Source organism: Neofelis nebulosa, chromosome 13 (genome assembly GCF_028018385.1).
Source record: "Neofelis nebulosa isolate mNeoNeb1 chromosome 13, mNeoNeb1.pri, whole genome shotgun sequence".
Taxonomy (NCBI): Eukaryota; Metazoa; Chordata; class Mammalia; order Carnivora; family Felidae; genus Neofelis; species Neofelis nebulosa.
In genome coordinates, this window is record NC_080794.1 from 49375961 (window position 1) to 49394571 (window position 18611).

At 39.0% G+C, this 18611-nt stretch overlaps 1 protein-coding gene across 3 annotated transcripts in view; it reads right to left on the minus strand.

Annotated features, from left to right (window-relative positions):
• The window catches only part of WAPL (WAPL cohesin release factor), a 93934-nt gene that overhangs the window by 63996 nt on the left and 11327 nt on the right, over positions 1–18611 (minus strand). For all 3 annotated transcript variants that reach the window (XM_058696901.1, XM_058696900.1, XM_058696899.1), the window contains exon 3: positions 421–1464. In XM_058696901.1, coding sequence (XP_058552884.1) covers positions 421–1464 — 1044 coding nt within the window. The remainder of the gene's footprint in view (positions 1–420; positions 1465–18611) is intronic.

Here is an 18611-nt window from a genome sequence, read left to right on the forward strand (position 1 = left end):
TAATCAATTTTAATTTTCTAATATTTCCCTCATTACAAACCATCTATTATCTATGTAGTTCTAAATGTCCAAAATCTACCAAGTCCCCAACTGCATTTGGATTTTCAAAGTTGAAACATCAAGATGTCTAATATCCCTGTACACACACACACACACACACTAAAATTCTCAAGTGCTAAAGGCAGAATTAAAACACAAATATTAAAAAACCCAATCTATAAATTGATCCTTACAATGTGGAACTTGATTATGAACATTTAAAACACTGTACCTCTGGATAAGGTACAATCTGTGGTTCTAAATAATACTTCTATTAAAATTAAACATAACAAGTTAAAATTAAGTACCTAAGCAGAAACTCAGTAGCTGTTGACTTAAACTTAAAATGCATTTACTTGTAATAATTTTTTTAAGTCTTACCTGCATTATTAGTACTAGACTGACTGTCCTGGGAATTATCACTGTTTTCAGGAGGAGGCTGCAAGGAGGGTGATGGAGCTGTTTTAGTTCTTTTTTTGCTTGTCTTTCTTTCCACTTGACAGTCATCTTCATCATCATCTTCACTTTCACTGAGATCATCAAAGCCAAAATACTTAATTTTGTAATTAGAACTCCCAGAACCTCCTTCATCACCTCCTGTCTCATCATGATCTTCAAAACCAAAAAATTCAAGTTTAACATCCTTTTTGGATTTAGTATTACTAGGTCGAAATCTAGTAGTGGTCTTAGAAGTCGCAATATCTGCCTTTTTTCTTAGACGGCCAGCTTCTCCCAAATCTGCAGGGGTTGATGCAGTGAACTCATCCATGCTACGTTCCATAGTATCCTGTATGGTAACATTACAAACTGACAAGCAAGATGGATGTAAAACAGTGTAATCTCTAGTCCGTCCAACCGTCCCTCTAAAACTGGTCCCAGAACTTACACTGCCTTTCTTTGCCTGATTCAGGCCATCTTTACTTGATTCACTGTTTGCTTTGGCTAAGGCCTGACTGGTGCCGTCCATTAGCTTATCAAAATTTGATGCTCCTTGTGAGGATTTTGCTTTATTCGCCCTACAGTACGTCCTACAGTTGCTTGGCCTAAGAACACTTTGCACGATGTCTTCTTCAATGGCTTCATTTAGATTTTCCAACCGGTTTTTAAAATCTTCATCCTTCATCTCCAAAAGAGGATCACTATCCAAACCTAAAATACAATCTTCTGATCTGATATCTTCAAAATCATTATCCCATTCATACAAACCAGTTCTTACAGATCCCTTGATGGAAGATATTTCTGATGGAGATTCTGACCTTTTTCCAAGTTGGGAGTTCCAAGTATCATTTGTTTCCTTGATTTCATCAGCTTTGTATCCAGAAGCTACTGTTGTTTCTGCATTGGATTTCTTAGTACTGTCTTCAGCATTTTTGTAAATATGGTGACTATTCTTTTCATATTCTTCACTAAAATTCTCCACTTTATCTATAAAAATTAAAAATAAGTCAAGGATAAAAATTTAAGTGACATCAATGTAAAATTTAACAAATAATGATATCTGGCTAAGAGCACAGAATCAGTCTTGAAATAACTGCAATAAGGTTAAACTGTAAAGAAATTAATGAATGTTTACACATTTGACATTTCCCCTTCCACCTTTTAGTGACCTCTCCCTAGTCATTCAAGTCCCTTAAAATCGTTATCCTTAATTCAAGAGATTTCGACAGCGTTAAGCAACTAGATCAATTCAGAATTAAAGGACTCAGCAAACCTTCTTGGAGATTATTATGGGTTTTTCAAATAAAAATGCTTGAACTAAAATTTATTTAGTAGAATCTAAACAGTGTAACACAATAAATGAAAACATTCCAGCAGTTTATTTCTCTGGTGTAGGGCTGCCCATAAGGTATGCCAGCTCTGTCTAGAAACCCATCTCAGGGTCAGGTTTCTTTCTCTAATTCTGTTTCCATTCTTTCTCCTAACCCTAAAAGCCATATAACTTCAAAGATTTTTTTTCTTAACAGCTGCTCTGGTGCCTAAGTGACTACAGTGGCTATCTATGCATATCCGCAAGTAGTAAATCTTACAGTTACTATTCATTTTGTACTTGGGCAATTCATTTTTACTATCTTTAATTTCTATCATCATAAACATTTTTTGTTAGCCTTTCTAAACAAGATGAAAATATGACTCAAACTGGTATTATGATTAATTCTCCCAGAACTTAGCAGTAGAAAAACAATGGCAAAATGTTTATGCCAAACTTAACTGTTTATACTTAAAAAGTGCACTTACATTTAAGAAAAGCCAAATTACAGATCCCAATTAACAAACCATCAAATATAGGCAAAGGGATGATTACATGAATTCAATGCACAATTTTTAATACTACCCAATGGCTTTAAATCTAATTTAACTTGTTAGATTAATATTTACTTACCTTTAGAAGGGACCTAATACCTGTTTTAGTCTTAGATATTTTCCAGCAGAAAGAAAGGAACTATAGCTTTCATAATCTCAGAAGTACCAATCACTAAGCCTAAGATACTGAAAAGTTGAAAATTAAAAGGTGACTCTGACATGAGTCAAGCAAAGTCAAGTCTAAATCAAACCAGAAGAAATACCACCACAGCTTTTACTAACAAGTGAAAAGAGTAGGGTAGCTGAGTCTGGAGACTTACGTTGCCCTGGTTAAACGAGCTCTTCAGAGCTCAGGCAAGACCCCTAACTTCAGGAGTTTTCCTGAGGGCTTCAATTTCCTCATCTGTTCAGAAGGGAAGTCACTGACCTAGGCTACTTTACAGCCTTACCGAAGGAATTATTTCCTAATGAATACATTATGGGAGTGCTTAGTATGTTTAGCTTCACAAAGGTCTGTGAGATGTCATTAAATGTATTATCACATCACTTTTGCCACTGCATAGCACTCTACCATCTTAATGCCAAATTTTATGTAGGCTGTTTCTAATTGTTTTATGTAATAAATATCTTTCTGACTAAAAAACAAAGAACAGCATTTACATGAACAATAAATGTCAGTATCCCTATTTGTAAAAACTACTACTTCGGGAAGCACCTGGGTGGCTCAGTCAGTTAAGCATACGACTTTGGCTCGGGTCATGATCTCACAGTTTCTAAGTTCAAGTCCCACATCAGGCTCTGTACTGACAGCACAGAACCTGCTTCCGAGCCTCTGTCTCCCTCTCTCTCTCTGCCCCTCCCTCCCCCAAAATAAACAAACATTAAAACAAATAAAATATAACAAATTAAAAAAAAAAAAGAAACAAAGAAAACTACTACTTCAGGGCACCTGGGTGGTTCAGTCAGTTAAGGTTAAGCATCCAACTTCGGCTCAGGTCATGATCTCGAGTTTGAGCCCTATGTTGGTCTCTGTGCTGACAGCTCAGAGCCTGGAGCCTGCTTCTGTGTCTCCCTCTCTCTCTGCCCCTCCTCTGCTCATGCTCTGTCTCTCTCTCTCTCTCAAAAATAAGCAAAACATGAAAAATTAAAAAAGAAACTACTTCAAGTTTCACTTTTATTACTCCCATTTCTCCTAAAATCAGAGAAAATACATGTTGTCATGTTGTGTTACTATTCTTATAAATAAGCCATGTTTCCTATGTCTAACTTTGTTGTGTGCTTATTATATAAATCTACTTTAAGTACAAAGTAATAAAGAGCCCTACAGAAAATATTCTCATTAAAAGTTGTAACTAAAAGTTACATTAGCAAGTATAATCAACTCATCTATTCAATTGTATAGCAAAAACAACCCTACAGATGAATTATTAAAATACATTACCTATTTTTAAATTTCTAAACATACATTACCAACAGAGTTCTGCATAATAAATGCTGTCCAAGTTCTCCACAAGAGTATTCTAATATATAAAATAAACACCTTCCCTTCATCATTTAGCTCTGCAACAAGTATTTACAACTATATCTTTAGAAGAGAGAGCAAGGCTATCTTATCCTAAAATGCAGAACAATTACTTTCAACTGCTTTCCTCCCTCAAATATCCCAGCTTCTCTGTCACATAAACTCATTTGGTATCTTAAAACATCAAGTGTTAAAAAAAAAAAAAAAAAAAAGGTAAATAAATATCAGTTATTTTCTTCCAGAGGAGCTATGCATTACTGTTTTAATCTAAATTGACTATATAAACAGAAACATGTTCCTAGCTAAGACAGGTTTAGGAGTTCAATGAACGTGTGCCAATTCTGCCACTTTCTGGCTAAAACGAGGCCTTAAGAAGTTCAGGCTATTTCTTCAGCAAAAAATTAACAAAATATTTCTGAAGGGCAGGTTGAACAGATAAGTATATTTTACAAGTTATACAACATCACATAGATGCAAATTAACATAGCTATTACCACTCTGCCATAATACAGGACGTATTTTTAATAATCTTTTAGCAAGATTTTTCTTAGTGGGCTCTAACCTGTAAGTTCATCGATTCTCCTTTATGCGCCCTGTGTCTACCAGCTTCACGCAAGGAATCCAAAACTACATTCTAAGTCCTACTGTTCCTCAAGCTAAGTGTGAAGACTGGATGTATAGAGAGTTCTTAATTTAAAACTTAGCCCAGCACTATCCGCTATCAGATACTTAATAAATGTCTCTTAACATCACTTCATTTTAACATTTTCTTATTTAAGTAATCTCTACACCCACCATGGGGCTCGAACTCACAAACCCAAGATCAAAAGTTGTACACTCTTCTGACTGAGCCAGCCAGGTGCCCCAACATCACTAGATTCTAGCATCACTAGTTACTCAATCTTTAGTACGTTAGCTAACATATAAAGGAGGGAATTTATCGTAATGAAGGAAACACATGACAAGCATGATGTTAAGCAACATAGCTAAGCCAGTAACTAGATGTGCAAAAGTTTGGCAAGCCGTATTATCTCTCTAGGCCTCATACTGCTTATCTAAAACACAGAAAGCAATGGCACATAAAAGATTAATTAAATGCCCACTATTCCCTTGAGGATTCTTAATTTTGAAAGGAAATGGATGATTCCCTTAGCAACAGAAACACAAACATTATCAGTCATTAAAATACTAGGAGTATACATAGTTTTGTGAAGAAAAATAAATAGGTGGGGTAACAAGTCTTCTGTGAATGAAGGATACTCCTTGAAGTATTTAAAAAATTGGTAAGTTTGATCAGAGATTTATGAATGGGTTTCACAGTTTCTTCACATTTTGTGAAACTGTATGAAAATGTGCACACATGTCTCAGGGAGAGTATGCAGAGTTTCAGCAAATTTTCAAACTAAAAAATATTTTTACTGGCTTAAAAGAGAGAAGGAGCAAAATATATGCAGGACATCAGTGTATATTGATTGTGGAATTTCAAATCTCTATGGGAAAGATGGATTATTCAATAAAAGTACTGGAATATCTCAGGGAAATAAAGTTGGATTTTTACCTCAAGTATTACAATATATCCTGGATTAATCAAAGACTTAAATACAGAAAATGAAACTATACATACATTATAAAAGAGAATTTTAAAAAATACATTACACTGGAATGGGGAAATTCTCAGATACAAAGCCCATAATCCATATTAATTTACACAAAATCTAAAATTTGAGCATGTTAAAGTTAAAAGAAACAATAAAATGTGAAAAACCTAACTGCAACTAGTATTACCAAAAAAGAGGTAAATTTTCTTCACTTAACAAGAGTTCTTACCTATCCAGATGCATTAGAGACGTACATATGGGGGTAAATGCAAAGTTTTTAGAATACAGGAGTGTATCTTTAGGACCTCAGGCGGGTTAAGTTTTTTTAAACCAGATACAAAAAGCACTAACCATAAAGGAAAAGAAAGAAATTTCACCAAAATTAAATCTGTCCATAAAACAATACTATTTAAGAACTACCAAACTAGAGTGGAGGGTATTGAGACTATATAAAGAATGCATATAACTAATAAAAAGATGCCTAATTAAAACATGATCAAGAGACTTGACAACTCACTCAAAGAGAAAGGATATTCAATAAACATATAAAATACATTAAAAGATGCTTAATTCATTAGCAAATTAAAACCATAATAAGATACCACAACACAACCATCAAAAGAGCTAAAATTCACAATATCAAGTATTGTGGGGAAGGTAAAGCAGCTTCAACTGGTGGTAGAGGAAAGTGAACTTTGGCATTATCTATAAAAACTAAACATAACACTTAGGACACAACAATTTCATTTCAAAGTACTTACCAAATAGATACTCGTGCAAACATACACCAAAAGATGTATTCAGCTGAACCATATGAAATCTCTGTTTTAAAAATAATCAACTAATAGCAATTCCACATGGTTCAGCATAACAGAACTATGCCCATAGCAACATCATTCTAAAACAATGACATCTAAATATTCATTAACAGGACAGTCAATAAAGTGGTCTGCTCATTCAAAGAAATTCTACAGAGTAGTAAAAGCCAAACTACATTTCTAGGGCAACTGGGTGGCTCAGTTAGTTAACCCTCTGACTCTTGATTTCAGCTCAGGTCATGATCTCAGGGTTTGTGAGATCGAGCCCTGCATCAGGCTCTGTGCTGACAACACAGAGCCTGCATGGGATTCTCTCTCTCTCTCTCTCTCTCTCTGCCCCTCCCCAGCTTGTGCACACAAGCTCTCTCTCAAAATAAATGTTTTCAAAAATGTACATGTCAAATAAATAGACTTACCCTTGAAGCAAGCAGTTTTATTTACACGCATTTACTCTAAAATGAGTATGAAATTAACATAAGTAACAAGGAAACTCACAACTTTGTTTCCTGGTTTTTGCTTTCATACACAATATGAACACCTACCAATAAAGAACAACTTAAAGTATCATACAGCCACATATCTAAATACTATGTAGCTATTTAAAAAGAATGAGGCAGATCTGTGTTATGTAGAGATAAGGTCATTGTTAAGGATGGGATGAGGGACAAGACTTTCCTATCTCTTGAATTGCCTACAGTCTGAGAATAGTCTGTTCATACGCTTAAAACACAATAAAAACTGCCAAAGATACATATTAAGTACCTTAAAGAGTAACAATGGTACTGCAGTTATCTTTTTTGGAATCCTTATCTTTTAAAGAATTCTATCTATGTATGAAATACAAGGTCTGGAATTTGCTTCAAAATAAGGGAGACTTTAAAAAGGAGAGTAGACAGGAGCACACGAGTGGCTCGGCAGTTAAGCATCCAACTTTGGCTCAAGTCACGGTCTTTGGTTCATGAGTTCGAGTCCCTCATTAGGCTCTGCTGACAACTCAGAGGCTGGAGCCTGCTTCAGATTCTGTGTCTCCCTCTCTCTCTGGCCCTCCCCTCCTGGCACTCTGTCTCTCTCAAAAATAAATAAACATTAAAAAAAAAAGTATATAAGAATAAAAATGAAACAAGACTGACCATGAATTAATGTTTACTGAAGCTAGACACATACAGATATACACATGTAACTGTATGCTAGTATGTATATACATACTAACAACATATATACTTCTTTCGCCCTTGTAAGAAAGTGAATATATTTCCTTTCACTTTCACCAAAGCCATCAACACAGATGAGGAAAAACAGGCCCACCAAGGCTCATGACATGAACAGTTACCAATTAAACAAATGGCCAAAACACCCCATAAAAAGATCCACCCTGAGTTCTATTACATTTTACTACCTTTGGTAGCAGCTAAAAATTGAAATACTAAAGCAGATAAACCATCATAATCCACATTAATAGAAGAGATCCAGATAAAGAACTTAAACATCTAATGTTTTGGACAAATGTGTATCACATGATTTGCTGAAGGTTAAATTTAAACAAAACCTTTGACTTTTGACAAAGACGACTGCACAGACAGATAAAGAGGCTTTGGAGACGATTACTGACTAAATACAGGTGAGGTAACTAGAAAAGTTAATTTGGGCAGTAAGGGGTACCTCCATCATATGCAAGCTGCCTTTAAATATCAGAGTGGTTGTCATGAGAAGAGAGAACAAACATATTCAATGTGTAAAAATCATTCAATTCATTGAAACTATAAGGACTAATGAGCAAAAATACTAAAGATCAATTAGAACTGTCCAACAAAGGAATACCTAGGGAAGAAGAAAGTGTACTCCCTTGCCATAAAAGAAGTATTTGATAAAATGGGACTTGATTAAAATCAGTTCTGCTCTGCAGAAGACACTGTTAAAACAATGCAAAGACAAGCCACAGACTCAAGAGAAAACGTCTGCAATAAATATACTTGATAAAAGACCTTTATATAAAATATATAAAGAACTCTTTAAAGTTCAATGAGAAAATAAACAATCCAATTAAAAATGAGCAAAAAAATGTGAACAGGCATCAGCCAAGAAACTATACTGACATCAAATAAGCACATGAAAAATGGTCATCATTAGTCATTAGGGAAATGCAAAAAACTAATAATTTCCTTAATATATTAAAAATTCTTGGGGCGCCTGGGTGGCTTGGTCGGTTAAGCGTCCGACTTCGGCTCAGGTCACGATCTCACGGTCCGTGAGTTCGAGCCCCGCGTCAGGCTCTGTGCCGACAGCTCAGAGCCTGGAGCCTGTTTCAAATTCTGTGTCTCCCTCTCTCTGTGACTCTCCCCCGTTCATGCTCTGTCTCTCTCTGTCTCAAAAATAAATAAACGTTAAAAAAAAAAATTTTTTTAAAAATTCTTGGGTGCCTGAGTGGCTCTCAGTTGGTTAAGTGCCTGACTCTTGATTTCAGCCCAGGTCATGATGCATGACCTCGGTTCATGAGTTCAAGCCCCACATTGGGCCCTGCTTGGGCTTCTCTCTCCCCTCTCTCTCTGCCTCTACCACGCTCATGCGCTCTCTCTCAAAGTAAACTTAAAAATTTTTCTTTAATTAAAATAAATTCGTACACATTAGTAAGTCCAACATCTCACACACACAAAAAAGCTGGAGACATAGACAATTTATAGAAAAAGAAACAGAAATGAATTAATAACTTATGAAAAGATACTTTATTTCATACACAATTAAAAATCAAAGTACAAAAAAGGGGCACATGGGTGGTTCAGTCAGTTGACCATCTGACTTCAGCTCAGGTCATGATCTCCCAGTTCATGAGTTCCAGCCCCACACTGGGCTCTCTGTCAGGTTGTCAGTGCAGAGCCCACCTCTGGATTCTCTGTCCCCACCCCCCCCCACCCCCCGCTCCTTCCCTGCCTGCACTCCCCCCCAAAATATATATATATACACACACATAAATAATCAAAGTACAAAAAAAAAAATCAAACTAGAGGGGTGCCTGTTTGGCTCAGTCAGTGGAGCATACAACTCAATCTCAGGGTTGTGAGTTCAAACCCCACATTGGATGTATGGATTACTTAAAAATAAAAAATAATAAATTTTTAAAAATCAAAAACTAAAAAAGTACCCAATGTTATATGTTCATTATTTCTCAATAAAGCTGGGGGGGGGGGGGGGGGACGAAATAAAACCAGGCTGAACTATACCTATACTTACTTAGCCCTCAGTATGTGCCTGGTACTGTTATAAATACTTTCTGCATCTTAATTCATTTGATTTCACAGTAACTTTTTGTGGTAGGTACTACTACCAGTTCATATGCTTTTATCACAATTTCAACACCCAGAAAGCTCTGAAAACTAAATTTTTTCATAATACATTCTGAAGCAAAACCTGACCTCACCTAAGTGAGGCTATTTAGAGTATCCTACTTAGAAATGTATTTTCTTTTTCTGAACAAACACTGATTAGAATGCTGTCTCAGACTCTGATGGGGTATTGATGTAAAATATACACACTTTCTACTTTCCAAATTAATCCTGAATTCCAAGACAAATCTGGTCCCAAAGGTTTCAGATAAAGAAATGTGAACCTGCATCCCATTCTGCAGATAAAGGATAAGAGACATAAGTTACTGTCTGACAGTCACACAGTTATTAAGTGGTACCTGAAAAATAAAGCAACTTAAAAAGAAAACAAAAATACCGGAAGCAACCCAAAAGTCTCACATCAACAGAAACCATTTAAGGAATTTATAGCACATACAGAAATGGACGTGACCATGCAGCAGCATTTTAAATTAAAAAGGGGGGGCACCTGGGTGGCTCAGTTGGTTAAGTATCCGACTTGGTTTCCGCTCAGGTCATGGTCCTGTGGTTTGCATGTTCAAGCCCCACATCAGTCTCTGCATTTTACTTAAAGATTTGAATGGTAGGGGGGCGCCTGGGTGGCGCAGTCGGTTGAGCGTCCGACTTCAGCCAGGTCACGATCTCGCGGTCCGTGAGTTCGAGCCCCGCGTCAGGCTCTGGGCCGATGGCTCGGAGCCTGGAGCCTGTTTCCGATTCTGTGTCTCTCTCTCTCTCTGCCCCTCCCCCGTTCATGCTCTGTCTCTCTCTGTCCCAAAAATAAATAAAAAAACATTGAAAAAAAAAAAATTTAAAAAAAAAAAAAAAAAAAAAAAAGATTTGAATGGTAGGGGCGCCTGGGTGGCGCAGTCGGTTAAGCGTCCGACTTCAGCCAGGTCACGATCTCGCGGTCCGTGAGTTCGAGCCCCGCGTCAGGCTCTGGGCTGACAGCTCAGAGCCTGGAGCCTGTTTCCGATTCTGTGTCTCCCTCTCTCTCTGCCCCTCCCCCGTTCATGCTCTGTCTCTCTCTCTCTGTCCCAAAAATAAATAAAAAACATTAAAAAAAATTAAAAAAAAAAAAAAGATTTGAATGGTAAAAGGCATTAAAAAAAAAAAAAAAACGCTTTAAATGGTAATTTAAGACATCTTTATATTTTGGGAAGGGAAACAACCAAAAATGAACTACTGGGGCACCTCATCAAAATAAAAAGCTTCTGCACAACAAAGGGAACAATCAGCAAAACTAAAAGGCAACCAACAGAATGGGATAAAGTATTTGCAAATGACATATCAGAGAAAGGGTTAGTATACAAAATCTATAAAAAAAATCAAACTCAACATCCAAAAAACAATTCAGTGAAGACATGGGCAAAAGACATGAATAGACACTTCTCCAAAGACATGGCCAACCAACACATGAAAAAACGCTCAACATCACTCATCATCAGGGAAATACAAATTAAAACCACAATGAGATACTACCTCACACCAGTCAGAATGGCTAAAAGAAACAACACAGGCAACAACAGATGTTGGTGAGGATGCAGATAAAGATCTCTTTTGCACTGCTGGTGGAAACACAAACTGGTGCAGCCACTCTGGAAAACAGTATAGAGATCCCTCAAAAAATTAAAAATAGAACTACCCTACGACCCAGCAATTACACTACTAGGTATTTATCCAAGGAATACAGGTGTGCTGTTTCGAAGGGGCACATGCACCCCAATGTTCATAGCAGCTGACAATAGCCAAAGTATGGAAAGAGCCCAAACATCCATCAACGGATGAACGGATAAAGAAGATATGGTATATATCTACAATGGAGTATTACTCAGCAACCAAAAAGAATGAAATCTTGCCATTTGCAACTACGTGGATGGAACTAGAGGGTATCATACTAAGCGAAATTAGCCAGTCAGAGAAAGACAAATATCATATGACTTCACTCATATGAGGAATTTAACATACAAAACAGATGAACATAAGGGAAGGGAAGCAGAAGTAACATTAAAACAAGGAGTGGGGCAAAACATAAGAGACTCTTAAATACAGAGAACTGAGGCTTGCTGGAGGGGTTACGGGTGGGGAATGGGCTAAATGGGTAAGGGGCACTGGGGAAGACACTTGTTGGGATGAGCACTGGGTGTTGTACATAGGGGATGAATCACTGGAATCTACTCCTGAAATCATTATAGCACTATATGCTAACTTGGATGTAAATTAAAAAATAAATAAATTTAAAAATAATAAAAAGTTTTTAAAAAAACAAGAAAAAGACATCTTTATATTTTATAAAGTATACCAAAACACCAAAGTTACATGTAATTTAAAAGATAAAGCCATAAAAAAAAAAAAAAAGATAAAACAGTAAATATCAAACAGCTTTCAAAAGTGCTACTCAGCTGGGCCCACTACACAGATAGTCCAAATCACAGAGCAGTCCTGGTCAATTTAACCTTCCCACATGCCCCATCAACATTACCTATGGAAAGCCTTAACTATGACAACCTACCAGCAACTAAGGAGCTTGTTCACTCCAGTGGCTTTTTTTTTTTTTAAATGTTTGTTTATTTTTCAGAGAGACGGAGACAGAGCTCCAGTAGGGGAGCAACAGAGAGAGAGAGAGACAGAGAGAGACAGACAGGGAGAGGGAGGGAGAGGGAGACAAAGGGGGAGGGGGCGAGAGGGGGGGGGGGGAGAGAGAGGGAGAGAGAGGGGGAGAGAGAGGGGGGAGAGGGGGGAGAGGGGGGAGGGGGGAGGAGGGAGGGGGGAGAGAGGGGGAGAGAGGGGGAGAGAGGGAGAGGGGGGAGAGGGAGAGGGGGGGAGAGGGGGAGGGGGGAGAGGGGGAGGGGGGAGAGGGGGAGAGGGGGGGAGAGGGGGGAGAGAGGGGGAGAGAGAGGGGGAGAGGGGGGAGGGGGGGAGAGGGGGAGAGAGAGGGGGAGAGGGGGGGAGAGGGGGAGAGGGGGGGGAGAGGGGGGAGGGGGAGAGAGGGGAGGGGGGGGAGAGGGGGGGAGAGAGGGGAGGGGGGGAGAGGGGGGGATAGGGGGAGAGGGAGAGGGAGAGGGAATCTGAAGCAGGCTCCAGGCTCTGCGCTGTCAGCACAGAGTCTGACTGCAGAAATCGAACCCACAAGCAGTGAGATCATGACCTGAGCTGAAGTCTGACGCTTAACTGACTAAGCCAAGCAGATGCCCCTGCTCCCATGGCTCCTGCTCAAGATGCCCATCTCTGCCTACCTACCAGGAGACAGGAAACATACCCGTCACTCCTCGACCAGTGCACCTACCTTCCAAGTGGCAAATTAATACAGACACACCCAGAACTACGCTAAAACCTTTCAAAACATATATAGGCACAACTGAGGTTTAAAGATATTCATTTCTCGGGCAACTGGGTAGGTCAGTTGGTTGAGCATCCAACTTCAGCTCAGGTCATGATCTTGATATTCATGGGTTCAAGCCCCATATCCAGCTCTCTGCTGACAGCATAAGCCTGCTTTGGATCCTTTGTTCCCCTCTGCCACTTCCCCACCCTTCCCGTGCACGCACACACAAATACATACATACATATACACACACAAACACACACACACACACACAAACACACCCTCTCTCTCTCTCTCTCTCTCTCTCAAAAATGAACGTTTAAAAAAAAAAAAGAAAAAATTCATTTCTAAATCCTCAATTCCACATGTACTCTGGTCCAAAATCTGAAATGCCAACCCACCTGGGATTTAATCATTCTCCCACATTATAAATAATGGCATATTGCTCACCCATTCCTAATCTTACTGTGATATATTGCTCCAATTCTGCCATAACCTATAAAAAAATAATATGATAGATTACCGGCTTCTGTGCTTACTACGTGAGTAACTCTAACGTATGGGTAACATCCTTTGCATGTCAGGCAGTTTCCAATTATTGCTTTCAAATAGAAACTGCTGTAACAACTCTTCCCCTTACTTTTGTCACTATGCTTTCTCAATATTTACATGTATTAAGAAACAAGAATAGATTGATACCAAAGCTTTTTATTATCTAAGCAATGACATTCATACACATGCACTAATTGGAAAAAGTCCTGCCCATCAAGATGTACATTTCCAATAAATTCCAAAATTTCAATAAATTTTGCCTTTAAAATGTATAGTATTCAGGGGCGCCTGGGTGGCGCAGTCGGTTAAGCCTCCGACTTCAGCCAGGTCACGATCTCGCGGTCCGTGACTTGGAGCCCCGCGTCAGGCTCTGGGCTGATGGCTCGGAGCCTGGAGCCTGTTTCCGATTCTGTGTCTCCCTCTCTCTCTGCCCCTCCCCCGTTCATGCTCTGTTTCTCTCTGTCCCAAAAATAAATAAAAAACGTTGAAAAAAAAAAAATTTAAAATGTATAGTATTCATAGTTGACCAACATGCACTAATAACTGTGCTCATAACAATCTAGAAGAATTTTTAAATTTAAACATATATACATATTCCTGTACAAAGAATTATGAAAAGGATGAATTATTAAATAAACATAAATACGTGCATTAGGATAAAATTCTGAAGGCAAAGTGGAATAGAAATACAAGCATCCGACTCCTGATTTCAGCTCAGGTCATGATCTCAGGGTTCATGGGATCAAGCCCCGCGTCAGGCTCTATGCTGACAGTATGGAGCCTACTTAGGATTCTCTCTCCCTCTGTTCCCCTCACCAGCCCCTGCCACGTGGATGCTCTCTCAAAATAAGTAAATAAAGTTAAAAAAAATTACAATTTCAAAAAGATAAAGGGGCACTGTAAATCTTCTGGCTGTGAAAGAACTTGTTTTGTTTTTTTTTTAATATTTGAAAGTGAACAGCAAATAATTTCAACATTTCCAAGTAAGAAGGCGATTATGATAAAAGACAGGAGAGCAGTCATTCTGGGGGTGAAGGAAGAGACCGATGGAAGAGATTCTAGAGTGGTTGCCAAAATTCTATTTCTTAATGTGGGTGGTGGTTATAAGCATGTTGCTCTTATAAATAATTCATTAAACCAAACAGGTATTTCTATACATTGTATTGTATGGTTTTCTGTATCTGTGTTTTTATAATAAAACAGTCAAAAAATCACAGATACTTAAATTAAATGTTTTATTTTAAAACATCAATATTCATAGGAAATTCTTTTTTTTTTTTTTTTACAGGAAATTACATCTTTTGCAAGCATTTAAATTTAAGATCAATATTTTCATAACCTAGGTACTTACCCAAGAGAAATGAGGAAATATGTCTAACAAAAATCTAAATGTGAATGTTTATGGCAGCTTCATTCATAATTGCCCAAAACTGAAAACAATCCAAATGTCCTTCAACTAAAGAAAGAATTTGGGCATATATAGAATGGAGTATTACATAGCAATTAAAAAGGAATGAACTACTGTTACGTGAAATACTCTTAAAAGCATTATGCTAAATAAAAGAAGCCAGACTGATTAGACTACATACTACATGATCCCAGGTGTATGACATTTTGGAAAAGATAAAAACTACAGGGACAGAAAAGAGATCAGTGGATGCCAGGGGTTGGAAGTGAGACAAGAGACTGACCAAAAAGAAGCATGAAGGAACTTTTGAGGTAACAAAAATATTCTATATCTTGATAGTAATCAGTTATATACATTTTCATAGAACTATATGGGTTTGTTTTTAAAATACTACACCAGGTATATTCCACTTGTCCTTCCAGATCCACTCACCATCCTAATCTCAGCCCCAGGAGGCTGACCTATATCAAAAAGTTTCCTTCCTTCTTCCACTGGGTTTTACCCATAAGGAGCCCCAGCAGGATGAATGGAGGAACTTTAGGTTCAGGTATGATACCACCCCGCCCCACCCCCCCACCCCATCCCCCCTCCCTCCCACCAGCACTTTCCTTATTAGGCCTCTCAACAAAAGGATACTGCTCCCTTAAGGTGGCTTCCTCTATACAGCTCAGATATTCCCCGTCCCTGTGAAAATGGGTGATAATAGCTTCACTGCTTGCTAACCAAGTCTAGGGCACCACCCCTTGTGATTTCCGTAACATTTTCCCCACAACTTTGTAAATAGTCCCTTTATAAATACACTTTCTTGGTATTAGCCTAATTGGGGCATGCCGCCTATTTCCAGCTGGGATCTTGACTGATAAGACTCAAACTTAAAAAAATATATAGGGGATATATGAAGCAGGGACAGTTTTCAAACACTTTTCAGACAATGAGTGAACGAACAAAGAAGGTTTGAAAATTGCCATCAGAAAATTTGGTTCTAAAGACACCATGCTTCTCATCTGTTTCTCTGGGTCATGATCCAAAATGTAAACTCATCTTGTCATCTACCTTCTCCCAAACACTTTAATACTCAAAACGTATCGGTACTTCTTTCCAATCTCAAAATCCAACAACCAACTGCCATCACCACCCAAACCCTTAAGTCTAAATCACGCAGGAGTCAGTGATCAGCACACTCACATATACCTGGGGGCTCATTCCCTCTACCACTTCCGGGCCCTAGCTGAACCCTGACTACATACATATGCCTCTTACCCTGCAGCCCCTTTCAGTATCTGAGAGTAGGATGCTTTGGGGTCACTAGTATGCTGACTCTCCAGAGACTTTTTATAAAACTATTCCTACTCCACCCTCTTATAAAAGCCCATCCTTTTGAGGCTTGTGTCACTTAGCTAGTTACCCTCTAATCTTCCCCAAACTCGTCATTTAACAACCTCTTATTCTTCATTTAAGGGTTTTACATAGGATTTATAACCTATCCCTTATGCCAGTCTTGCTAGCATCCTGAATTCCATCAAATCCCAATCCCCTGACCTCACAGTTCTTTAAGCTTCTCCCAAAGACAGTCTTCTACATTCCAGCTCAGCCACCAGTTCTCAGTTTTACCCGGAAACTTGTCATGTCCTAGAATGCTTCACCTCTTAAATATTAAAATCTAGTAACTCACTTCTCAATCACAACCTACCAACTATCCAACCTGTTCCAGTAACCCCATTCCTGACTTTTATTTAACAAGACTCTCAGGGGGCGCCTGGGTGGCTCGGTTGGTTGAGTGGCCGACTTCAGCTCAGGTCATGATCTCATGGTCCAGGAGTTCGAGCCCTGCGTCGGGCTCTGTGCTGGCAGCTGGGAGCCGGGAGCCTGGAGCCTGGAGCCTGGAGCCTGCTTTGGATTCTGTGTCTCCCTGTCTCTCTGCTCCTCCCCTGCTTGTGCTCTCTCTCAAAAATAAATAAATGTTGAAAAGAATTAAAAAAAAAAAAAATAAGACTCAGTATACTGACCTCTCTCCTTTCTCCTACCCACCAGCCTTGTCCAACTCCTAAAAGTTTTAAATTTCACAATCATTTCACTCACTCTGGACAATACCCTAAATTCTTTCTTCTCTACCTGTTCACACCACATCTTGTCAGACAAAAATGACAATCCAGGATAATTCTAATTTTCCTATCTAATATTCTACGTTCTGTGCAGGTTCTGGCTAACAGGGCCTACTAAAGCAGCGGTGGCGGGGGGGGGGGTGTTTGCACTCACAATGAGGTAAGTGACCATAAGTTTTTAATGATACAGACTTCACTAAGGCTTCACTGACGTCCAGAAATTCTCTCTATACAGCTCCTGCTTCCATTTTCTGCAACACCTGTTTGAACCCTTTATCCCTCCACTCTAGCCCCCACATTTCCTTGCCCTTATCTTCCTTTCAGGGATAATCTCTTCTATCATTTCATGGGGGAAAATAATGTCTTCATCCATAAAACCACTCTATCTTCCATCCTTTCACTAAGCTCACATTCTCATCCATCTTTCCTCCTACCCAGGAAACATGGTTCCCTTCTTCCAAGACCAATCTCCCCACCTTGTGCTTTGAATCCTATGCTCTAAGGCTCTACTTTGCAATCAAACCTTCCAGAAACCCTCATCACCTCATAACTTTTCAGAACCTCTCTTCTCCCCTTCAAATATCTTTAATAAGTTGTGTACACTTGCTACTCCCATATCCTATGTACTCACTACTCAGACTGTTCCAACCCAAGCTGCACACTCCAATGCCAATTCTGCAGTCCTCATTCTTGTTGATTTTGCAAGTAGCATTCCAGTTCAGTTGATCCTTCATGAACACCTTTCTACTGGCTTCTATAAAATACCACTGGCTCAATTTTCCTACTGGTGCTCTGGCTGCCTCTATTCAATTTTCTAATCTAGTTTTTTTTCTTCTTCTCTCCATCAATTAAGTATAACAAGGTCTTCATTGTTCAGTGCTTTCTCCTCTTACATTCTCCTTAATGACTTCATCTAATCATATAATTTCAAGTAACATTTACATGCTGAATCTCAAATTTATCATCTCTAACCAAGTCTTATCTATGTTCATACCGGCATACCCTATGCCTCACAAATGTCTCAAATCCAATGTGCCCAAACCTACACTGATGAACCTGCCCTCAAAACATCCCCTTATCTTGGGGCACCTGGGTGGCTCAGTCAGTTAAGGTCTGACTTCGGCTCCGGTCATGATTTCACAGTTGGTGAGTCTGAGCCCCGTGTCTGGTTCTGTGCTGACAACTCGGAGCCTGGAACCTGCTTCAGATTCTGTTTCCCACCCCCCCCCCCGCCCCTCCCCCATTCGCACTCTGTCTCTCTCTCTCAAAAATAATAAACATTAAAAAAGTAAGTCCCCTTATCTCAATACCACCATCTGCTCACATGTTCACATTAGATAACTGAGAGACATTCTTAATGTCTCCTTTTTCCTCACTATCCACGCCACTAAGTTCTGCTACTTTCATGCTTGCTCAGTGTAGCAGTAGGTCCCAACTTAACGGTCAGCTTTGGGGGAACTGGGGGGCTCAGCTGGTTAAGCATCTGACTCTTGATCTTGGCTCAGGTCAGGTCTCACGGTTAATAAGATCGAGCCCCATGTCAGGCTCTGTGCCGACAGCATAGAGCCTGCTTGAAATTCTCTTTCCCTCTCT